The 21,412-nt window shown below is 36.9% G+C and overlaps 1 protein-coding gene across 1 annotated transcript; it reads right to left on the bottom strand.

The window, feature by feature from the left end:
- Positions 1 to 5,925: 5,925 nt before the first annotated feature.
- LOC141287278 (leucine-rich repeat transmembrane neuronal protein 4) lies at positions 5,926 to 21,185 on the bottom strand. The gene is made up of 2 exons (XM_073819412.1): positions 20,671 to 21,185; positions 5,926 to 7,472 (listed from the first exon to the last, which is right to left on the bottom strand). The coding sequence occupies exons 1-2, from the start codon at positions 20,672 to 20,674 to the stop codon at positions 5,926 to 5,928; spliced, it is 1,551 nt and encodes a 516-aa protein (XP_073675513.1). The 5' UTR covers positions 20,675 to 21,185.
- Positions 21,186 to 21,412: the final 227 nt, after the last annotated feature.

Raw genomic sequence — 21,412 nt, 5'->3', positions numbered from 1 at the left:
GCTTTCTGCAAAGAATCTGCACCCGAAAAATTCTGTCATCATTTGCTCACTCTGATGTCGTATCAGTTCTGTATAACTGTCTGTCCTTCTTTAGTGCAGAACTGCAGAACGTAGGTCACTTTTTTTGCATATACAGCATATGCAATTTTTTTTTTGTTTTAGTACTGACCTGAATAAGATATTTCACATAAAAGACATTTAAATATGACCCTGTTCAAAAGTTTACACACACTTGATTCTTAATACTGTGTTGTAACCTGAATGATCCACAGCTGTTTTTTGTGTGTGTGTGTGTGTGCGTGTTTGTCCTGAACAGTTCAACTGCCTGCTGTTCTTCAGAAAAATCCTTCAGGTCCCACAAATTCTTTGGTTTTTCAGCATTTTTGTGAATTTGAACCCTTTCCAACAATGACTCTATGATTTTGAGATCCATCTTTTCACACTGAGGACAATTGAGGGACTCAATATGCAACTATTACAGAAGGTTAAAACACTCACTGATGCTCCAGAAGAAAAAACGACGCATTAAGAGCCGGGGGTGAAAACTTTTAAACAGAATGAGGATGTGTACATTTTTCTTATTTTGACTAAATATTAGGGATGCAACAAAACAGTTAGCCTACAGTTCATTACATATCTCGGTTCGGTTCGGTTCTGATGGCTTGACACATAAGTGTTTTTTTGTTATTCTATGCTTAGGCAATAGGAACAGTAAGAGGTTAAGGAGAAAAAAAATAAAAACGATTTATTGCAATACTCCTTTATTTTACTTAAAAGCCAAGAAAAGTACACTAGTTCCTAGTGTATTGGATAATAAAAAAAATTAACACTGAAATCTCACAGCTGCTGGTAGCCCATGTACAAACTGGGGAGCACATAAATTCCTACATTTTGAAAATAAACATACATGTGAAGTTAATAAACATAAATTGACCATTTCAAATAAACATATTTGTACTTAAGTAAACATAAATAAACCATCTTAATTAAACTTAACAGTACTCCAGTATTACCTTCTCTGCTATCCTGCCTTCAGACAGTGATATTGCTGGGTGATGGCGCCGCAGATGTGCAGTCATGTTGGAAGTGTTTCCGTTTGAGTAGGCTATACGTGTAAAACAATGCTTGCACACAGTCATTTTTTTGTTCACCGTTTTTTCTTTCTCGGCATTATACTCAACGGCAAAACCGAAATGTCCCCACACCGCGGATTTGAAAGACGTCGGCGCTTCCTCGTACTGTTGCCTCACTTCACCACTGCTCGCCATGTTAAAGTGTGGAATGATGGTTAAGCGCCCCCTAACTTTAGAGCATAGTGATTGAATATTTGCTCAAATATTTACTCCTCATCTCAGCTCGTAGACTTACAGGCACACACAAACAGTCAATTCGGAGAGAAATAAAACGCACATAAATTATTTAAACGTAAAACCGAAAAAAACGCAATTCACAAGCGCGTATTGAACCGTGGATGTCGTACCGAACGGTTCAATATTATATTGAGAATTGTGGCATCCCTACTAAATATCATATTTCTTTTATTTAGTACTGCCCAGAAGCAGTTCAGCAGCTACATAAGATACTTACATGTTTCTCAGAAAACAAAAGTTAAATTTAGGCTAATCATTGATTTTTAAATTCCAAAAGTTTTCAGCCCCGGCTCTTAATGCATTTTTTTTTCTTCTGACGGATCAGTGTTTGAACCTTCTGTAACAGTTACATTAGTCCCTCAGTTGTCCTCAGTGTGAAAAGATGGATCTCAAAACCAAACAATCATTGTTGGAAAGGGTTCAAATACACAAAAATGCTGAAAAAACAAGAAAATTGTGGAACCTGAAGGATTTTTCTGAAAAACAGCAGACAGTTTAACTGATCAGGACAAACAAGGGACTCATGAACAAATACAACTAAACAAAAAAACACAGCTGTGGATCATTCAGGTAACAACACAGTATTAAGAATCAAGTGTATGTAAACTTTTGAGTCATTTTTATAAATTCAACTATTGTTTTCTCTTGTGCACTATATGTAAACAATATGTGAAATATCTTATTCAGGTCAGTACTAAATAAAAAATTTTGTATGATCCCTCTTATTTTGGTCAAACAATAATCACTTTGCACATTCTGCAAGGTGTATGTAAGCTTTTGTTATGTAAACTAGTGTCAAGCTCCTTATTTGCTGCCAAACTACAATTGAAATACAAACCATGAATGAAAGAAATCAAAGCAGACTGTGCAAAACGAAACAAGAGCCTTTATCTCTTATTCTCCATCGATTCAATAGTCGTGAGTGTACAAGACAGTCCACTCCACAATCACGCCATATTATCAGCCCAATGTTATTCTATACCTCTTCTCTTCTGCGGATGTGTGCGTATGAGCAATGCCGCTGACCGCGGTCATAGGAGGTCACAGGTTATCACCGCTCGATAAAAATTGCTTTCTGACAGCCGTAGCTTTATGTCTCTGATCTCGCTCTTTGACACTTCCAATTTTCCGAGATAGAATCACCGTCCTTCTTGCCTGTAAATATGGCCAGCCTGACTGCTCACAACATCAAGGGGCTTCAGTAATGGCCCACTGCCTGGACTTCCTGTGGTTCTGCCTTGTCAACAAAAAGCTGTCAGGGACTCATCTAACTCAAGCAGGAGAGCAAGAGCAACCGCCCGATTAAAGAGAGAGATGGAGAGTCAGGCGGACTATAAAACCTTGTAGTCAAAGATATATTCCCATAGTACAAGGATGCAACCAAATATACACTACCAGTCAAAAGTTTTTGAACAGTGAGATGTTTAATGTTTTTTTTTTTTTTAAAGAAATCTCTTCTGCTCACTAAGCCTGCATTTGATTTGATTCAAAGTACAACAAAAGCAGTAAAATTTTGAAATATTTTTACTATTTAAAATAACTGTTTTCTATTTTAATATTTTTTAAAATGTAATTTATTCCTGTGATTTCAAAGCTGAACTTTCAGCATCATTACTCTCGTCACATGATCTGTCAGAAATCATTTTAATATTCTGATTTGGTGCTCAAAAATTTATGTTGAAAACAACTGAGTAGATTTGTTTTTGGTTTCTTTGATAAATTCAGAAAAACAGCATTTATCTGAAATGGAGTCTTTTTTAAGCTTTTAAATTGTATAATATGTAATGTTACAAAAACTTTTTTATTTCAGATAAATGCTGATCTTTGGGTCTTTTTATTCATCAAAGAATCCTGAAATTTACTGTTTTAAATATTGATAATAATCCTAATAAAGTTTCTTGAATTCTGATGAATCATGTGACACTGAGGACTGGAGTAATGATGCTGAAATTTAGCTTTGATCACAGGAAAAAATACATTTTAAAATATATAGAAAGCATTTATTTTAATAGTAAAAATACTTCACAATATCACTGCTTTTGCTGTATTTTGGATCAAATAAATGCAGGCTTGGTAAGCAGAAGAGACTTTAAAAACATTAAAAATCTTACTGTTCAAAAACGTTTGACTGGTAGTGTAAAAGATTAAGGGGGAACATATGTACATCCCAATTATACTGAATCTAAGACTGTAGCTATAATCTGCTAACATGATCAGAATTCATTCAAACTTACTGAAAACAAAAAAAAAAAAAAAATATTTCACATATATGGACCATACTGGTGGCACTGATCATAACAATGCCCCTAAACCAAACGAAACTTGCATATTTTGCTGATTATTGCTGCTGAAAATGATAAATCATTGTCATGTTTTGGGCTGTACTAATCGGTCATACCAGGAAAAATATTAGGAGTACTATAGACTGCCAAAAGTTATAACAAATCAAGGAGAAGAGTGCACAAAACTGTCTTGAGTACAAAAGGTGTTTGTGGTTGGCTAAACTGAACCAGGATTTCCAGGGCAAGAATTTTGACAACATTCTTGTTTGTTCTTATCATTTCCAGTCAGGTAGGTGAAATATTACGCTAATATTTTAATTAATACTGTACCACCTATTAACTTTAGTTAGTCAAAATATAGCGCCCTTTCCTGCTTAGTCCTTCTCTATATGGTTTAGCAGCTTCCACATATTTTTTCCATTGACAGCATAATTTTGCAGAACAATCCATGCTGTTGTTTACATCCGAGTATCGCCAGTATAGCCGTACAGCCGAAACTGACCAAATCCTGACTTAAATGCAAACCCTCTATTTATACTATTTTTCAGCTAAAATTGATGATAGTAACTGAAAAAAACTATTATCTGTATTATGCATAATACACAATACTGTACATTTTATGATTTCCTTTTCTAGCTCATAGCAACAGGGAAAACACGTTTCACATGAGATCATCCAATATCACTCTGTTACACATTAGCAGTAAGGGTTACTTGGTAAAATGCAGGTGCAGTTTTACATTTACTGAAAAAACTAGTAATTGTCAAAGACAGAAAAACACAACAACGGGAGCAACAAAGGGGGCAAAGGACATGATGGATGCTAACAACAAAAAGACCATAAAGCAAATGAATCAACACGGCAACACTACACGAGCAGAAAAAGCACAGCAGCTTGTTTACAATGCAGATTTAACCACTAAAATATACCGCTGAAAAATGACCTTTTATCGGTGCGAAAGCAAAGACAATCGCCATAGCACTTTCAAAAAAAGTCTTAGTCAAACACTTTAATAATTATTTTATCTGACCTTGTTTCATGGGATGTACTTCCTGTGCAAAGCTAAGAGCAAACCAGCTTTATCGTATTTTAGAGATGTTAAGAAGCATCCCTTGGGCTTGCTCAATAGTTACAATGGGAATATAGCTAACCACCATGTGGACCTGCAATCCACTGAATCAACAAAACAGAACAAAATGACGGCTTGTCCTGTAAGTTAGACTCCCTACGGATCTCACACTTGTTCTAACACTTCCGGCAAAGTGATGGAAACGATACTCAAGATGACCTTTGCTGAAAGCCATGCATAATTAGACCTGCGAACACTGAATTTATTTTCACCATGAAGATTGCCTTTGCTTTTGCTGTTCTACGGCCCTGAATAGAAATGTAATTTGTCTTGTATGTGTACTTTGACTCTCTTGACTAGCTGCTTTGTGGCAAAAGGCTTTACGCTTATTTTCTCAAGCTTGGACCTGAGCCTTATCATATTTCATGGGGAGCACCTATGACATGCATAAATTACGGGACGCGATTGCTAAGAGCCAAGAGTAGCCATGTGGCAGGATTACGTACAAGGATCAGCAATGTGTTCCTTTAATTATGTCCTGAATTGGTGATTTGTCTGACAAAGTGCATGATTAAGGGAAATCTCCCCAACCCCTCAATAATCTGGTCACTGCTACCTTGAATGCAAAATGAGGCAAATATTTATCTTGGAAGCAGACCAATATATTAGCTCTCACATTTCATCAATGTCTTTTTTTCGGTCTCTTTCCTTTAAACAAGCAGGACACAGCAATTTATTGGACTCAACAGCCATTTGCCTGGGGTGTTGCATGTTGATAATAATGCAAAAACACATAGAGGATAGGAAAGGAGCAATGCACAGAGACTTGACCCAGTATTTGAAACTACAGCAATTTCTCAAAGCCAATCAGAGGTGTATTTTAAAAGCAGTGCTCAATGTTTTGCTTCAAGCCAGCTGAGAGTACAAATTCCCCAAACTGGTGCTGGTGTTTGATATATAACAAGGTGTTTTTGGCTTGTTTTATCTTACTATACCTGAGATAAAAGGAGGAAACAAACTTTGATTACAAGCCTGAGAATGTATGACTCAAGTTGCCATGCACTGACCCATGTTTCCTACCCATTAGAGGGGAACAGCTAGCAGCGGAAAAGGGAGGGAGACAACACAATTTTTTCGCCTCACATCGACTGGACATTTACCTCTTGTTCCCCGCAGTGGTAATGGATTTTAGGAGGGCGACGGATCATACCTCACATTCTCGGGAGCCGGAGATGGTGTAGGTACAGGGTCCTGTCCCATTGACCAGTACGTCCATGGTCTCAGAGTTTGTGGGTTTGTAGTCCACATAATATTCCTGAAGCGGGGAGCTGAGGGTGCGCTCTGTCTCCCGCGCCTTTTTCCGGCGCTTTCTCACCATGGAATGCTGCTGGAGTTGCTTCATGCTGCTGGGATAACGCTTCCAGGAGACGTAGATCACTAGCAAGATCATGGCCACGGATAGAAAGAGGGCGACGCTGCCGGCAATTATCTTGTGGAATGAAACATGCTCGAAGTCTTGCTCGGGGACAGGTGGGGACGCAGCCGTCGGGGAAGGTGCAACTGGATTGCCACGTGTTATTTTCTCATTCACCCTGAACATAGTGGGCAGGGGAAAGCGTCCAGGTTTGGACGGGGAGCTTACAGTGGAGGAGATCGGCTGGTAAGGAGTGGGGGTCGTCTTACAGATTCCATGCGTGTCAACAGCCTCAATGACTTTCTCACCCTGGACCTCCTTTGGTCCAGCACAAATCATGGTAGTCTCCTTGTTCCCCTTGAAGTTCCTCAGCCAAGCTACGAGGGGGCATAAGCTGGGGCTGCATTCCCAAATGTTACCCGCAAGACTGATGGTAGTAAGAGAGATCCAAGCTGAGATGGCATCTTGAGACACATTGCTTAGCTTATTGGAGTCCAGATTGAGAGTCTGCAAGTTAGGGAGACACTGGAAGATGCTCGAATCCAACACCTGCAAGTCATTCCCAGAAAGATCCAGCTTTTGCAAAGAGGTCCAGGTCCATGTAATTCCCTGGGTTATCGATTTTATCCGATTCCATTGGAGATACAAAGCTCTGAGGTTGTTCAGTCTTGGGAAATGAGAGAAATTTATCTTTGAGAACTGGTTGTGTTCCAAGTGTAATTCGGTTAGTTTGAGAAGGCCTGCAAACGCGTTACGTGTGAGGCTTCGCAGCCGATTGTAGCCCAAATCGAGGAACTCTAGATTTCGACAATCCTGAAACACTCGCATGGGAACCGTCTTGAGGGAATTCGATCGGACGTGGAGACTCAAGAGTTTGCGCAAGCCTTGGAACTGATTCGGCTGCAAGATTTGAAGCTTGTTGTAGGAGAGGTCCAGATTGCGCAGGTTGGGGATCGAATGGAACGTGCTGTTTTCCAAATGCGTGATCTTGTTGGAGCTGAGGATCAGCTCTTTTAGTCTTCGCACACCCTGAAAGGCTTGCTTGTCCACTCCATTGATGTAGTTGTGGTCTAGGTACAGCCAGACCAACTGGCTGAGGCTAGCGAACTGACCAGCCCTGAGGTTCACCAAGCTGTTGTACCGCAGAGAGAGGCCCTGGCATCCTACGGAAACATTCTTTGGCACGTCGCGGAAGGCATTTGACTCGCAATAGACTATTTTGCCATCGCAGCGGCAGCTTCGGGGACAAGGCTTCTCTCGGACTCGGCCTTGGGAAGCCAAGAGCCAGGCCTGCACGAGCAGGGGGATCATCAGCCAACGGGATCTCACCAGGGATCCTGCATTAAACACAAAGAGAAAGAAGGGATAAGCCATGATTCGGTCAATGCTGAATCCTTTGCATTTAGTCAAAAACTGATGATAACTTACTTATGAGGATTAGTACATACTTAATTAGTTCCGCTGCACAGTTTGCACAAAGTAGGTTATCAAATTACATAGCCAATGTTTACCGAATAAAACCGTGTATGCAACTTGTGTATGTTGCTTCAAGTCAGAATTTTATTTACCTTCTCTTCATTTTTTATTAATGTGATTACCATGCAAATCGTTGCTCTAGAACACTATTTGGCATTCTTAAAATAGTCCGACGTCATTCGATTCATGTACTTTAATTAAAAATGAAAGCAAATATACACCTTTACCTTGAAGCAACCGAAATAACTCAATAGGCAAGGGTAACTTTATTCAAATAAGAGAGTAAAACATTCCCCTTAAGGTTTCTTTAATAACCATAATTACACATTGGCTCCAATAAACAGTCTGTGGTAGAGAAACCAGACTGTTGACTATACTGAAAAATACTGTTCTCTATGCTCATGGTTCACAGTATGAAATCAAAACCTATTATAAAAAAGAACATGGAAAATCTTTAGATAAAGAAGACTACAGTGTCAAGTAAGATAAGCTACAGATGAAAAATAGAGACACAAGTATCACAACAATACAGAACAGAGAGAATTGAGTGATGCCCAGATGTCCTTGCGGTTGTTTTGTTTTCTAAATGAAAAAGAGTAGAATCAAATATCTGCTGCTACAAAATACAAACTTTGATAGACTATTTAGTTGGGCAAATAGTTCACCTAAAAATGAAAATTGTCTCTCTTTTTTGCACGCCCTCATGCTGTTCAAAACCATTTGACTTACTTCTGTTGAACACAAAATTTGAATGAATAAATGCAGACTGGAGCCACAAATTGACAAAATATTGACAAAATATGACTTCTTACACATTAAGATACTACTAATTATATTGTAGAAACTTATATTTTATGTAAAGCTGCTTTGCAACGATTGGTATCATGAAAAGTGCAATACAATTAAACTTGAATTGAATTAATTGTAAACCAGACTGAAAATCCTGACTGTCTTTGCTGTGTTTGTGAGAGAAGCCGCAATGTCACGATTCATGAGCGAATCATTCTTTTGAGTCTGATGAATCGGTTAATCCACTTCACAACTGAACGATCGGAATAATTTGGGATTCAAATGACTCGTTCGCAAATTGGACCGGTTCTCAAGCTCAACTAGAGAAACCAGACTGCTGACTATACTGAAAAATACTGTTCTCTATGCTCATGGTTCACAGTATGAAATCAAAACCTACTATAAAAAAGAACATGGAAAATCTTCAGATTAAGAAGAGTACAGTGTCAAGCAAGATAAGCTACAGATGAAAAATAGAGACACAAGTATCACAACAAAACAGAACAAGGAGAATTGAGTGATGCCCAGGTGTCCTTGCAATTGTTTTGTTTTCTAAATGAAAGAGTAGAATCAAATATCTGTTGCTACAAAATACAAAACTCTGATTGATTGTTTAGTTGGGTAAATAGTTCACCTAAAAATGAAAATTGTCTCTCTTTTTTGCACATCCTCATGCTGTTCAAAACCATTTGACTTACGTCTGTTGAACACAAAATTTAAATGAATAAATGCAGACCTGAGCCACAAATTGACAAAATATGACTTCTTACTTAAGCTACTACTAAATATATTGTAGAAACTTACATTTTCTGTTTTGCAACGCTGCTTTGCAACGATTGGTATCGTGAAAAGCACAATACAATTAAACTTGAACTGAATTAATTTTATGTGGACCAGACTGAAAATCCTGACTGTCTTTGCTGTGTTTGTGACAGAAGCAGCAATGTCACGATTCATGAGCGAATCATTCTTTTGAGTCTGATGAATCGGTTAATCCACTTCACAACTGAACGATCTGAATAATTTGGGATTCAAATGACTCGTTCGCAAATTGGACCGGTTCTCAAGCTCAACTAACTGACTCAATGAGCCGGTCTCAGAGGTTAACAGCTCACTGGAGAAGATGATAATTAGTGAATAATGATGTAAATCTAGGTCTTTTCATAACACAAAGCAATCCAATGACTTCAGAAGACTTGGAATATACTGGGTGACTCAGAGTACTTTTGTGATACGTTTTTATGGCGCTTTTGTGTTCTTTATAAAGCTTGAAAGCTTCAGCACTATTCACTGTAATTGCATGGAAAACAGCAACCAGCAGAGTTTTTCTCCTTTTGTGCTCCCTAGAAGAAATACGGGTTTCATACTGTAAATAACGGACAAATAGATGACTAAATTACTATCTCGAGAAAAAAAAAAGCTAAATATTTTAAATCAATGAAAACATCTTTGACAATCAATGAAGGACAGTGAAAATTTCCATTTCCTCTTTGGCTGGCTTGGTGTCTCTTTATGCTTTGTTATCTGATTGAACTTTTTTCTTGGTTTGAGAAGAGATGAGGTTTTTTTTTTCGAGCTAAGGATGTGCCAAAATTGATAACAGTCCTTTGTCTGCTGTTCTTGGAGGAAAAACAGGAAATTATTGGTTTATCTTGAGTGGCCAGCACAAAGGCTTACCATCTGAACCTTTAATCATATTACAATTATTGAGCAAATATAAAAGTAATTGTATAAATGTGCAATGGTGAGCAGCAATGCGTTCAAATCATCCAACCCAACCACTGTTTACCAGCTTCCAGATCTAGATCTAATCGAAACATTTTGTGTAGGTCAATCGAATGAAACGGGCTAATCTAATAGACTTGAAGACAGAGCGTAGGCCAGCTGAACAACCTGTTATCTACAGGACAATCGGTTCAGTGTGGCATTGCAAATGGCCTCTGAATTCATTTGAAATAATGAGGGAAAAACACAGTTGCTAATCTTCCTGTGAAGAGTCTGAAGTATATGCGTTACAGTACAAAGTAGCCAAAATTTAGGGTTATGTAACTTAAGGCCTGTTTCACAGTGAGTAAAAGTTCTCCTAGTAAAACGGCATGCTTGTAAATCCAAAATATGAGAATACAGTGCTTCATACAGTAAAATATAGCCTGTTTTGAGCACTGAGCTTTATAAAAACATCACAACTGGACATGATAAGTTGCCTTACACTGCCAGTCAAAAGTTTTTGAACAGTGAGATTTTTCATGTTTTTTTAAGAAGTCTCTTCTGCTCACCAAACCTGCATTTGTTTAATCCAAAGTACAGCAAAAACGCAAAATATTTTTACTATTTAAAATAACTGTTTTCTATTTGAATATACTTTAATATGTAATTTATTTAGCTTTAATCACAGGAATAAATTACATTTTAAAATATATTCAAATAACAAACAGTTATTTTAATTAGTAAAAATATTTGAAAATTTGGTACTGTACTTTTGATAAAAAAATGCAGGCTTAGTGAGCAGAAGAGACATCTTAAAACATAAAAAATCTTACTTTTCTAAAAAATTAGTGTATCTCGAGATGTGCTTCTCTAGACCCATTTCACACTGTAAGAAAATGAAGGTTATTTGCTCATATGAAAAATAAAAAGACATTAATAAACAGCGCTGGTTTGATTATGTGACCATATGAATAATATGTAATCATGTAATCAATAAAAATTTAACTGTAGTCTGATTAAGAGTATTTTAAAATGTAATGTACTCTAATTTCAAGCAGTGTTGAGGAAAGTTACTTTTAAAAGTAATGCAATACAATCTTGTAATACTCCCTAAAAAAGTAACTAATTGCATTACTTAGTTACTTTTTGTGGGAAGTAATGCATTGCATTACTTTTCCGTTACTTTTTCTCATCTGGCCTGTGCTTGCTTTGTTGACGTCTTTAATTTTTTTTTTTTTTTAAATCGTACTTTTCAAAAATATTGGACTGGTAATGTACCTCCAGATGTGCTTCTCTTGACCCATTTCACATTGTAAGAAAATGAAGGTTATTTGCTCATATTAAAACTAAAAAGACATTAAAAAACAGTGCTGGTTTGATTATGTGACCATGTGAATAGTATGTAATCATGTAATCAATAAAAATGTAACTATAGTCTGATTAAGAGTATTTAAAATGTAATATAATCTAATTTCAAGCAGTGTTGGGGAAAGTTACTTTTAAAAGTAATGCAATACAGTCTTGCAATATTACCTAAAAAAGTAATTAATTGCATTGCATTACTTTACTGATATTTTTTCTCATCTGGCCTGTGCTTGCTTTGTTTGACTTCTCTCAACATGGCAACAGGAGAGCTGTTAGTCAATAAATGGAAAGACAACGTACTGTAACTGGCATTAGTTATTTGAAAAAGTCACTCAGATATTTTTCTTAACACATTACTTTAGTAGTTACTTTAAAAAAGTAATCTGATTACGTAACTCGTGTTACTTGTAATCAGTTACCCCCAAAAGTGATTACAAGTACTTAATTTTTGGTTACAGATTATATGTAGAAAAATTCACCACCAAAATGTAGTGCTAAGGAGTGTTTTTAGCATGTTCCTAGAATGTTCTGGATGGTTTTGACATGTGAAAAATCCCATAGGCATCCCAGAACATGTTTTTAGGCCAATATACAGAATTCTAGCCCTTAAAATGGTCCACACGTCACTTGGGAAGGCCAGAACAGCCTAATTAGAAAAAGAGAGACGGGTAAATCAATTTAGTCTCTGCAATATTACCAGCTACACAGAACACCTTCGGCAAGATCAGACGAAGTTATGCAAAGGTACGCAAGGACACAAGGAGCAACTGTACAACCCAATAGGGTTGGCATGCAAATTGCCAAAGTTTTAATTAACTCTCACAGCATAAAGGCTGGAGTCACCCTCATGAGTCACGCTTTAAGAACAAAAAGACCCAACCTGAAAACCTCCATTTAATTTGTTGTTCTCTCTGCATATATGCATGATAACATACAGTAAGTGCATCTTGGCCTCCCCCACCTTCCTACATCCAATTCATCACGATAAAGGAGAGGCAGCCAAGATGCAGTCAAATAGTGCGTGTAAACCAGCCCTTGATCTTAAAACTCATTCATCATGCCACCAACATTAAAACACGTCCAAATCTAGGGCTCAAGAACCGCAGTTTCTGCAAAGCCTTTCTTGTAGTAAAAGCAATCTCACCAACTGGATGCTAGACACCCATGGGAAAGAAAAATCCAAATAAGATCCCTTTAATATCGCAATTGTTTTTCTACGCAGCAAAGGGATGCAATGTTGAGCAAAGAGAGACTCTTAGACCTCAGTAATCTCACAAATGTCTATTTTTTTGTCTCAACATTAAGATATAAAAGACACCTGCGATCAAAAGTCAAACTCAAGCATTTCCTATAAAATTTTCCCAAGGTCAAATGATCCGAGCTGATATCCGCATTCATTTTATAGCTAGATATTCTTACAGTATGACAACTATTAACTCATTTGTGTCAGTTTCTACTTCTCCTAAGCAATTTCAAGAGAAAACATTTTAAAAATTACATGGATGGCTTTTATTTGACTTCTGATGGTAGATATTTTTCTCTTACAGTCTTAAAAATAAAAAAATCTTTATGGGCATCGATGGTTCCATAAAGAACCTTTAACGTCCATAAAACCTTTCTATTGGACAAAAGTTTACTTATAGTGGACAAAAGTTTCTCCTGGACAAACGTTTACTTTTGAGTATTGGTCACTGAGAGGTTCTTAGGGCAACCTAAAAATGAACCATTTTTGGTTCCCCAAAGAACCTTTGAGTGTACAGTTCTTAAAAAAAACATTATATTCTTAGTGTGAAAAACATTTTGTTAATCTAAAGAGGGTTTTGTCCAGTGGAAAGGTTCTGTGGATGTTAAAGGTTCTTCATGAAACCATTGAGGCCAATAAAGAACCTCTTTTTAATCTCTGGAGACACATCTAAGATAATCATAAGACTTCATCAAAAGTCCTTAGCTGCTTTTCAATTCATGTTATCGCTGACTAAGTGAAATAAATGTGATACAACAAGGATCAAATTTTGATTTTCCTTTCTCATATGGCATTGTCTATCTAGAATTACAGATATAAATATACACTCTTAAAAATTAAAAAAGATTAGTCACTGGCATCAATGGTTCCATAAAGAACATTCCCATTGGACAAAAGGCTTCTCATAGTGGAATAAGGCTCTTTAAGCCATTAAATAATGGCTCTTTTGGGTCTTTGGGGAACCAAAAATGGTTCTTCACTATTAGAAACAAAGGTTTAAAGAGTGTGTTTTGCAACAATGCCAAAGAAGAACCATTTTGGTTTCCGAAAGAACATTCGCGTGAACAGTTCTTAAAAAGACATTATATTCTTAATGTGAAGAACATTTTACTAATCTAAAGAACATTTTGTCCAATGGAAAGATTTTAATGATGTTAAAGGTTCTTTGTGCAACCATTGATGCCAATAAAGAACCTTTATTTTTAAGACTGAAATCTTCTGAAGTCTTCATTTGCTTTCCAATTCATGTCATTGCTGACTAAGTGAAATAAGTGAGGTACAACAGCAATCTTATTTTGATTTTCCATTCTTTCTTATTCATGTGGAATTATCTATTGAGCATTACAGATACAAACATAAACTCTTAAAAATAAAGATTCTTATCCAGCATCAATTATTCCATGAAGCTTTAACATCCATATAACCTTCCCACTGGACAAAAGGTTCTTTATAGTTGAATAAGGCTCTTTAAGCCATTAAATAATGGCTCTTTTAAGTACTGTTCACTATAAGGTTATTTGAGGAATCAAAATAAAGGTTCAAAGTGTAGGTTTTTGCAGCAATGCCAAAGAAGAACCATTTTTGGTTGAGTGTACAGTTCTTAGAAAATAACATTAGATTCTTAGTGGAAATAACATTTTATTAATGTAAAGAACATTTTGTCCAATGGAAAAGTTCTATGGATGTTATAGGTTCTTCATTAAACCATTAATGCCAATAAAGTATCTTTGTTTAATCCCTGGAGACACAACTGAGATCATCATGAGACTTCATCAAAAGTCTTCAGTTGCTTTCCAGTTAATGTCATCGCTGACTAAGTGAAATAAGTGAAATACAACAGCAATCTTATTTTGATTTTCCTTTCTCATATGGCATTATCTATCTAGCACTACAGATTCAAACATACTGTACACTCTTAAAAATAATTATTCTTTATTGGCATCAATGGTTCCATTACGATTCTTTAACATCAACAGAACATTCTCATTGGACAAACGGTTCCCTTACAGTGAAATGAGGCTCTTTAAGCCATTAAATAATGGCTCTTTTGAGTAGTTCACTGAGAGGCTCTTTGGGGAACCCAAAATGAATCTTCAGTCTTAGAAATAAAGGTTCAGAGATTTGTTTTTTGCAGCAATGCTAAAGAAGAACCATTTTTGGTTCCCCAAAGAGCCTTTAAATGAACAGTTCTTAAAAAAAAACATCATATTCTTAGTAGAAATAATATTTTTATTAATCTAAAGAACATATTTTCCAATGGAAAGATTCTATGGATGTTACAGAACCATTGATGCCAAAAAAGAACCTTTATTTTTACGACTGAAATCTCTGAAGACACATCTGAGATCATCATGAGACTTCACCAAAAGTCTTCAGTTCCTTCCAATTAATGTCATCGCTGACTAAGTGAAATAAGTGAAATACAGCAGCAATCTTATTTTGTTTTTCCTTCTCATTTGGCCTGATCTATCTAGCATTACAGATACAAACATACACTCTTAAAAATAAAGATGCTTAATTGGCATCAGTGGTTCCATGAAGAAACTTTAATGTCCATAGAACCTTCCATTTGGACAAAAGGTTCCTTATAGTGGAATAAGGTTCTTTAACCCATGAAATAACAGCTCTTTTGAGTACTGTTCACTGAGAGGTTTATTGGGGAACCCAAAGTGGTTCTTCATTTTGGGTTCCCCAGTGGGTTTTGGCAGCAATGCTCAAAAAGAACCATTTTTGGTTCGCCAAAGAACCTTGGAGTGAACAGTTCTTAAAAAAACATTATACTGTTAGTGGAAAGAACATTTTAATCAATCTAAAGAACCTTTGTCCAATGGAAAGGTTCTATGGATGTTAAAGGTTCTTCGTGGAATAATTGATGCCTATAAAGAACCTTCATCAAAAGTCTTCAGTTGCTTCCAATTCATGTAATCGCTGACTAAGTGAAATAAGTGAGATACAACAGCAATCTTATTTTGATTTCTCTTCTCATATGGCATTATCTATCTAGCATTACAGATACAAACATAAACTCTTAAAAATAAAGATTCTTCATTGGCATCAATGGTTCCATGAAGAATCTTTAACGTCTATAGAACCTTCCCATTGGACAAAAGATTCCTTATAGTGAAATAAAGCTCTTTAAGCCATTAAATAATGCCTCTTTTGAGTACTGTTCTCTGAGAGGCTTTTTGGGGAACCCAAAATGGTTCTTCACTCTTAGAAAATAAAGCTTCAAAGAGTGAGTTTTTGTAGCAACACCAAAGGACAACCATTTTTGGTTCCCCAAAGAACATTTGAGTGAACAGTTCTTAAAAAACACTTCTTATATTTTATTTATCTAAAGACACTTTTGTCCAATGTAAAGGTTTTATGGCTGTTAAAGGTTCTTCATGGAACCATTGATGCCAACAAAGAACCTTCATTTTTAACACTGTAATCTCTAGAGACACATCTGAGATCCTCAAGAGTCTTTCCAATTAATGTTAGTGAAATAATTGAGATACAACAGTGACCTTATTATGATTTTCCCTCTCATATGGCATTATCTATTTAGCATTACAGATAAAAACATACTCTCTTAAAAATAAAGATTCTTCATTGGCATCAATGGTTCCATGAAGAACCTTTAACGTCCATAGAACCTTCTCATTGGACAAAAGATTCCTTATAGTGGAACAAGGCACTTTAAGCCACTAAAGGCTCTTTTGGCTCATGGGGGAACCAAAAATGGTTCTTCACTATTAGAAATAAAGGTTAAAAGAGTGTGTTTTGCAGCAATGCCAAAGAACATTTAAGTGAACAGTTCTTAAAAAAACATATTCTTATTGTGAAGAACACTTTATTAATCTAAAGAACACTTTGTTCAATGGAAAGATTCTATGGATGTTAAAGGTTTTTCAATGAACCATTTAAGAACCTTTTATTTTTAAGATTGAAATCTCCGAAGACACATCTAAGATCATCAAAAGTCTTCAGTTGCTTTCCAATTAATGTTATCACTTACTAAGTGAAATAACTGAGATACAACAGCGACCTTATTATGATTTTCCCTCTCATATGGCATTATCTATCTAGCATTACGGATACAAACATACACTCTTAAAAATAAAGATTCTTCATTGGCATCAATGGTTCCATGAAGAACCTTTAATGTCTACTGTATAGAACCTTCCCATTGGACAAAAGATTCCTTACAGTGGAATAAAGCTCTTTAAGCCATTAAATAATGCCTCTTTTGAGTACTGTTCTCTGAGAGGCTCTTTGGGGAACCCAAAATGGTTCTTCACTCTTAGAAATAAAGCTTCAAAGAGTGAGTTTTTGTAGCAACAAAGGACAACCATTTTTGTTTCCCCAAAGAACATTTGAGTGAACGGTTCTTAAAAAACAGTTCTTACATTTTATTTATCTAAAGACACTTTTGTCCAATGTAAATGGCAATGTTTTATAGCTGTTAAAGGTTGTATCAGCGATTCTAGGCTGAAACATAAAGTGTCACTTTCAGCTGACCTTTCTTCACGATCCGCTCGCTGCCTGCCCCATAAATTGTCTGTGGTCAGCCTAGGGTCCGAGATGTGCCAAAAAAACAATCGGTGCTACCAACGATTCCACAGCAAAACAAACAGTGTTCCAACCAATCACCGTCAGGGGGTTGGTGTTGTGGACTTTCGTACTAGTGCAGGGATATGAGGGAGGCAGAGTGAAAGTCCACAACACCAACCCCCTGACGGTGATTGGTTGGAACACTGTTTGTTTTGATTTTTTTTCTTTTCACAAAAGGCTCTTTGGAAAGTTGAAAAGATTCTTTAGATAATTAAAATGTTCTTCAAATTAACAAAAAGCATTTTTTGGAACCTTTATTGTTAATGATGTAGGGTCTTTAGATTATTAAAATGTTCTTTGCTCTAACTTCTTTTAAAAACTGTTTACTAAAACGTTCTTTGTGGAACACAAAATGGTTCTTACAAAAACCTCCTTTGGAGGCTTCATTTTCAAGAGTGTACAGTAAGGAGCTCTGAAAGAGCAATATCCGAGCAACGCAATTTTCCTCATGGTAGACGGATTGATTTTTATGTCTTGATTATGTACATCCTCATGCAATTTCGTTCACTCCATAGTGTGTACAATAACCTACAAGCATAATTTAAAGCATATACAGCCTCACCAGAGGCCTGCAGAAAAGCTTGCTGTAACGGTGGCCAACTTTTCCAGCACTAATCCCATCTGTGATTTGTTTCTGTGTGAGTAGGAAAAGCATAATCCCAAAACAGCAGTGCTAATCTCACACAAAGATAATCGGACACAAAATTGAACAGCTCTGAAGTAATCCCATCACATTCACATAGGAGCCCACATGCAAAAGTCACAAAAGACATTTCACATATACTATTTTTTTTTTCTATATTTCTCCTATCAAACTTAACGATATTCCATTACCCACGTTTTAATTTCCCCTGACGGAACGGGTCATAACCGAGAATCCGTCTTCACAGTTTAAGCAATCAAAACCAAGAAACAGATATGGCCACTTCCTGCATCCATTTCTCATACGCTGACACGTTTTCCGTCTCTCTCCACAGTTATCTGTTTTGACACCCTCTCCACTCTATTACCTGGAAAAGCTCTTGGACATTTAATAAGGGACACTTGATGTGTCCAGACGTCTTTCAGTGGGCTGCGGTAACGCGAGACAGGTAGAGAAGATGAGAGGAGAGGGATTGAGGAATTAGCTTTGGGTCTTATCCTTTCTGTAGCGCTGTAATATCGCACTGAGGTACTTAACAGGAATGTGACAGTAAGTAGTTGTTCTTCATGCTGTGCTATTATCATATTTCTTTACAGCTTGCTTAAGCATGCCAGCATGGGACAATGGTATCATCTTAACCGAGTGACAGATACGGCAACATTACATGCCACTGACATGACAAATAAATTCTGGTAAATATTACAGCATGCATTTCACTTTCACACAGTGCATTTGCAGGGCAGATGGTTCCTGTGACCCTGAACCACAGGAAATATATACATACAACTGAATAAATAAGCTTTCCATTGTTGTATAGTTTGTTAGGATAGAACAATATTTGGCCAAGATACAACTATTGAAAATCTGGAATCTGAGAGTGCAAAAAAATCAAAATACTTAGAAAATCGCTTTTAAAGTTATCCAAATGAAGTTCTTAGCAATGCATATTACTAATCAAAAATTACGGTAGGAAATTTACAAAATGTCTTCATGGAACATGATCTTTACTTAATATCCTAATGGTTTTTCGCTTAAAAGAAAAATCAATCATTTTGACCCACAATGTATTTTTGGCTATTTTTGTGCTATACGTAAGACCAGTTTTGTGGTCCAGGGTCACATATAAACAAAAACAGACAAATAAAATAAAATAAAAATAAACAGGTGAATCTCACACTGCCAAGAAATGCATAAGCCATATTAAACTCAAACATTAAGAGGAAAGATTATATATATATATATATAATTTATTTATTTAATAATTATTTATTAAATAAATAAAATACACAGATTAAGATTTTTATTGTTTTTATTTATATATTATAATATTTTAATGCATCGTCACTAGCCTACTATACCAGATAAATCACCATTACTCTTAAAAATATATATTTAGTTAGTAAAGTGCATTTGCTATTATAATTGTTATAAATTGTATAACTGTGTGTGCACACAAGATAATTTTAATTACTGTATTACAGTAATGAGAATGTTTTCTTTATTTATTTTTGCCACATTAAGGTAATGGAAAAAAGGATGTGGGTGTTTAATTGTCATGCAACACATCTTAATGTCCTGAAAAACATCTACATCTAGCATATGAGCTGGTCTATCCATCGTGAGGTTCGGCCAAACATTTCCATCTTGTTATTTTGTCAAGCTTTATTCTTAACATCCAGGATCAGAAATGTCACCAGAATGAGTGTGAGCTGGACGAGTCGAGCGAACAGCACACCTGTGAGGCACAGAAGTGAACATCCACCTACATCATCTGCTCAGTAAACAGCCACAAAGACACTACGACACCCAGCCATTATTCGGAACACAAGCATCAGATTTGTTTCATCTATTCGCTCTTCCACTTCCAGCACCGTTTCATTAAGTCATACTTGAAATGAACGACTTTTGCATACATTACAAAGGGTGACCACTGGAAAAAATATAGGGGGCGGGGTGTTATTTATGATCTGATTATGATTATTTATGATGGGGACAACCATCTGTGCTCTCAATAATTACAGAATGATTTTAAAAGCTTCTCATGGGACGATATCCCCTCAAATTTCAAGACAAAAAGGGGCCAGCAAAACAAGCAACAGTTAAGAGACTAGAAGAAGCCCTACTCCTGGCAACATGAATGACTGCATAAAATCAAACTGTAAATCACAGCTTTCCGCTATGACAGCATCATTTGCCCTGAAGCATCAATCAAAATCAGGATTTTTTTTTTCTTCTCTTGAAGGATGCAAGAACTGACACAGCATTCCCTATGCATAACTGCAGGTTTTACCTGCCCTTTATAAAATGCATACTTATTTGAGCCCCATAGTGAACTATATGGAAATGCAGTGCATATGCACGATTCCTAAAACGAAATCTGCAAGGACACACGAGGCAGCACTGATTCTCCCCAACAGATGTGAGTTGGAAAAATCTTCGAGCATCAGAGAATCCAATCAGGACAGCAAAACAGACACAAAGACAGCCTGTTGATCATACAACACTCGTATTTACTGCAATAAATTCCGTTCAGAATGATGTCTGCAGGTATGCGTGATGAAAGTTGCACGCTATCAAGGACGGACTCAAAGATGCTTCGTTCATTTGACACATGCAACGCACTTATAAATCCCACAGCAATGCTATCTTAGGGTTTTGACATCCTAACTGTATCCAAACAGCCAACGTTTCAACTCAAAATCATAGAAAAACATACCCATCTCTGCGTAAATGTCGCGTTTCCAGCAGGTTTTACAGCCCTTCGATGAGGGATTCCAGATTCCGCATGGCACCGTCTTCAAACACACTCAGAAAGGAGCACCTGCCCAAAGCTGCGGTGCCTGAGATGTTGGCGAGGTTCGGAAAACTCCGGCAAGAGCAGTGTTATTTCAATCCCGTAGTTGCGCCGCTGCGCAACATGTCCAAGTGAACAACGGAGAAATCCTAAGAGCTCTTCCCAGGGTAAAAGACAAGCATGAGGGGTTTACTTAAAGAGAAGGTGCATAAAAGCACATTTCCAGAGAGTACGTTTTTGTACTGGCTATATCCTCCGCGTCAAAATATCCTCCACTTGGTTTGAAAGTTTGGAGAGATTTGCGCAAAAGCGCACCATCGGATGTTCGCCAAGGTGCGCAGCTAAGACGAAAGCCAAGCGAAGGATGCAAACATCTTTCTCATGTCCTGTAAAAAGCAAAGCTGTGCGCGGGATGACTGGTGTATTCCGGATATCTGGCGATCTCACAGGCGCGCAGAGCTACTGCTGTAAGCCACATTCAGGGCGCTTTTCTTCCCCCCAAACATCTGTCAAAAACAGAAGAAGGTTTTAAGAGGAGCGTGCGAGTGTGATTGCACTCAGCACTGGTGCAGTCATTGCTTAACCTTCTTTTGCAAGTGCTATGCATCGGATTGCCCTCTTCTGGTGGGAAAAGGCGACATGCATCGCCCATTCAGAGCGGTTG

The sequence above is a fragment of the Garra rufa genome, chromosome 15 (genome assembly GCF_049309525.1).
Source record: "Garra rufa chromosome 15, GarRuf1.0, whole genome shotgun sequence".
In the NCBI taxonomy this organism is placed as follows: Eukaryota; Metazoa; Chordata; class Actinopteri; order Cypriniformes; family Cyprinidae; genus Garra; species Garra rufa.
Note: the sequence above shows the minus strand (reverse complement) of the source record. Positions and strands in the feature narration are given on the sequence as shown.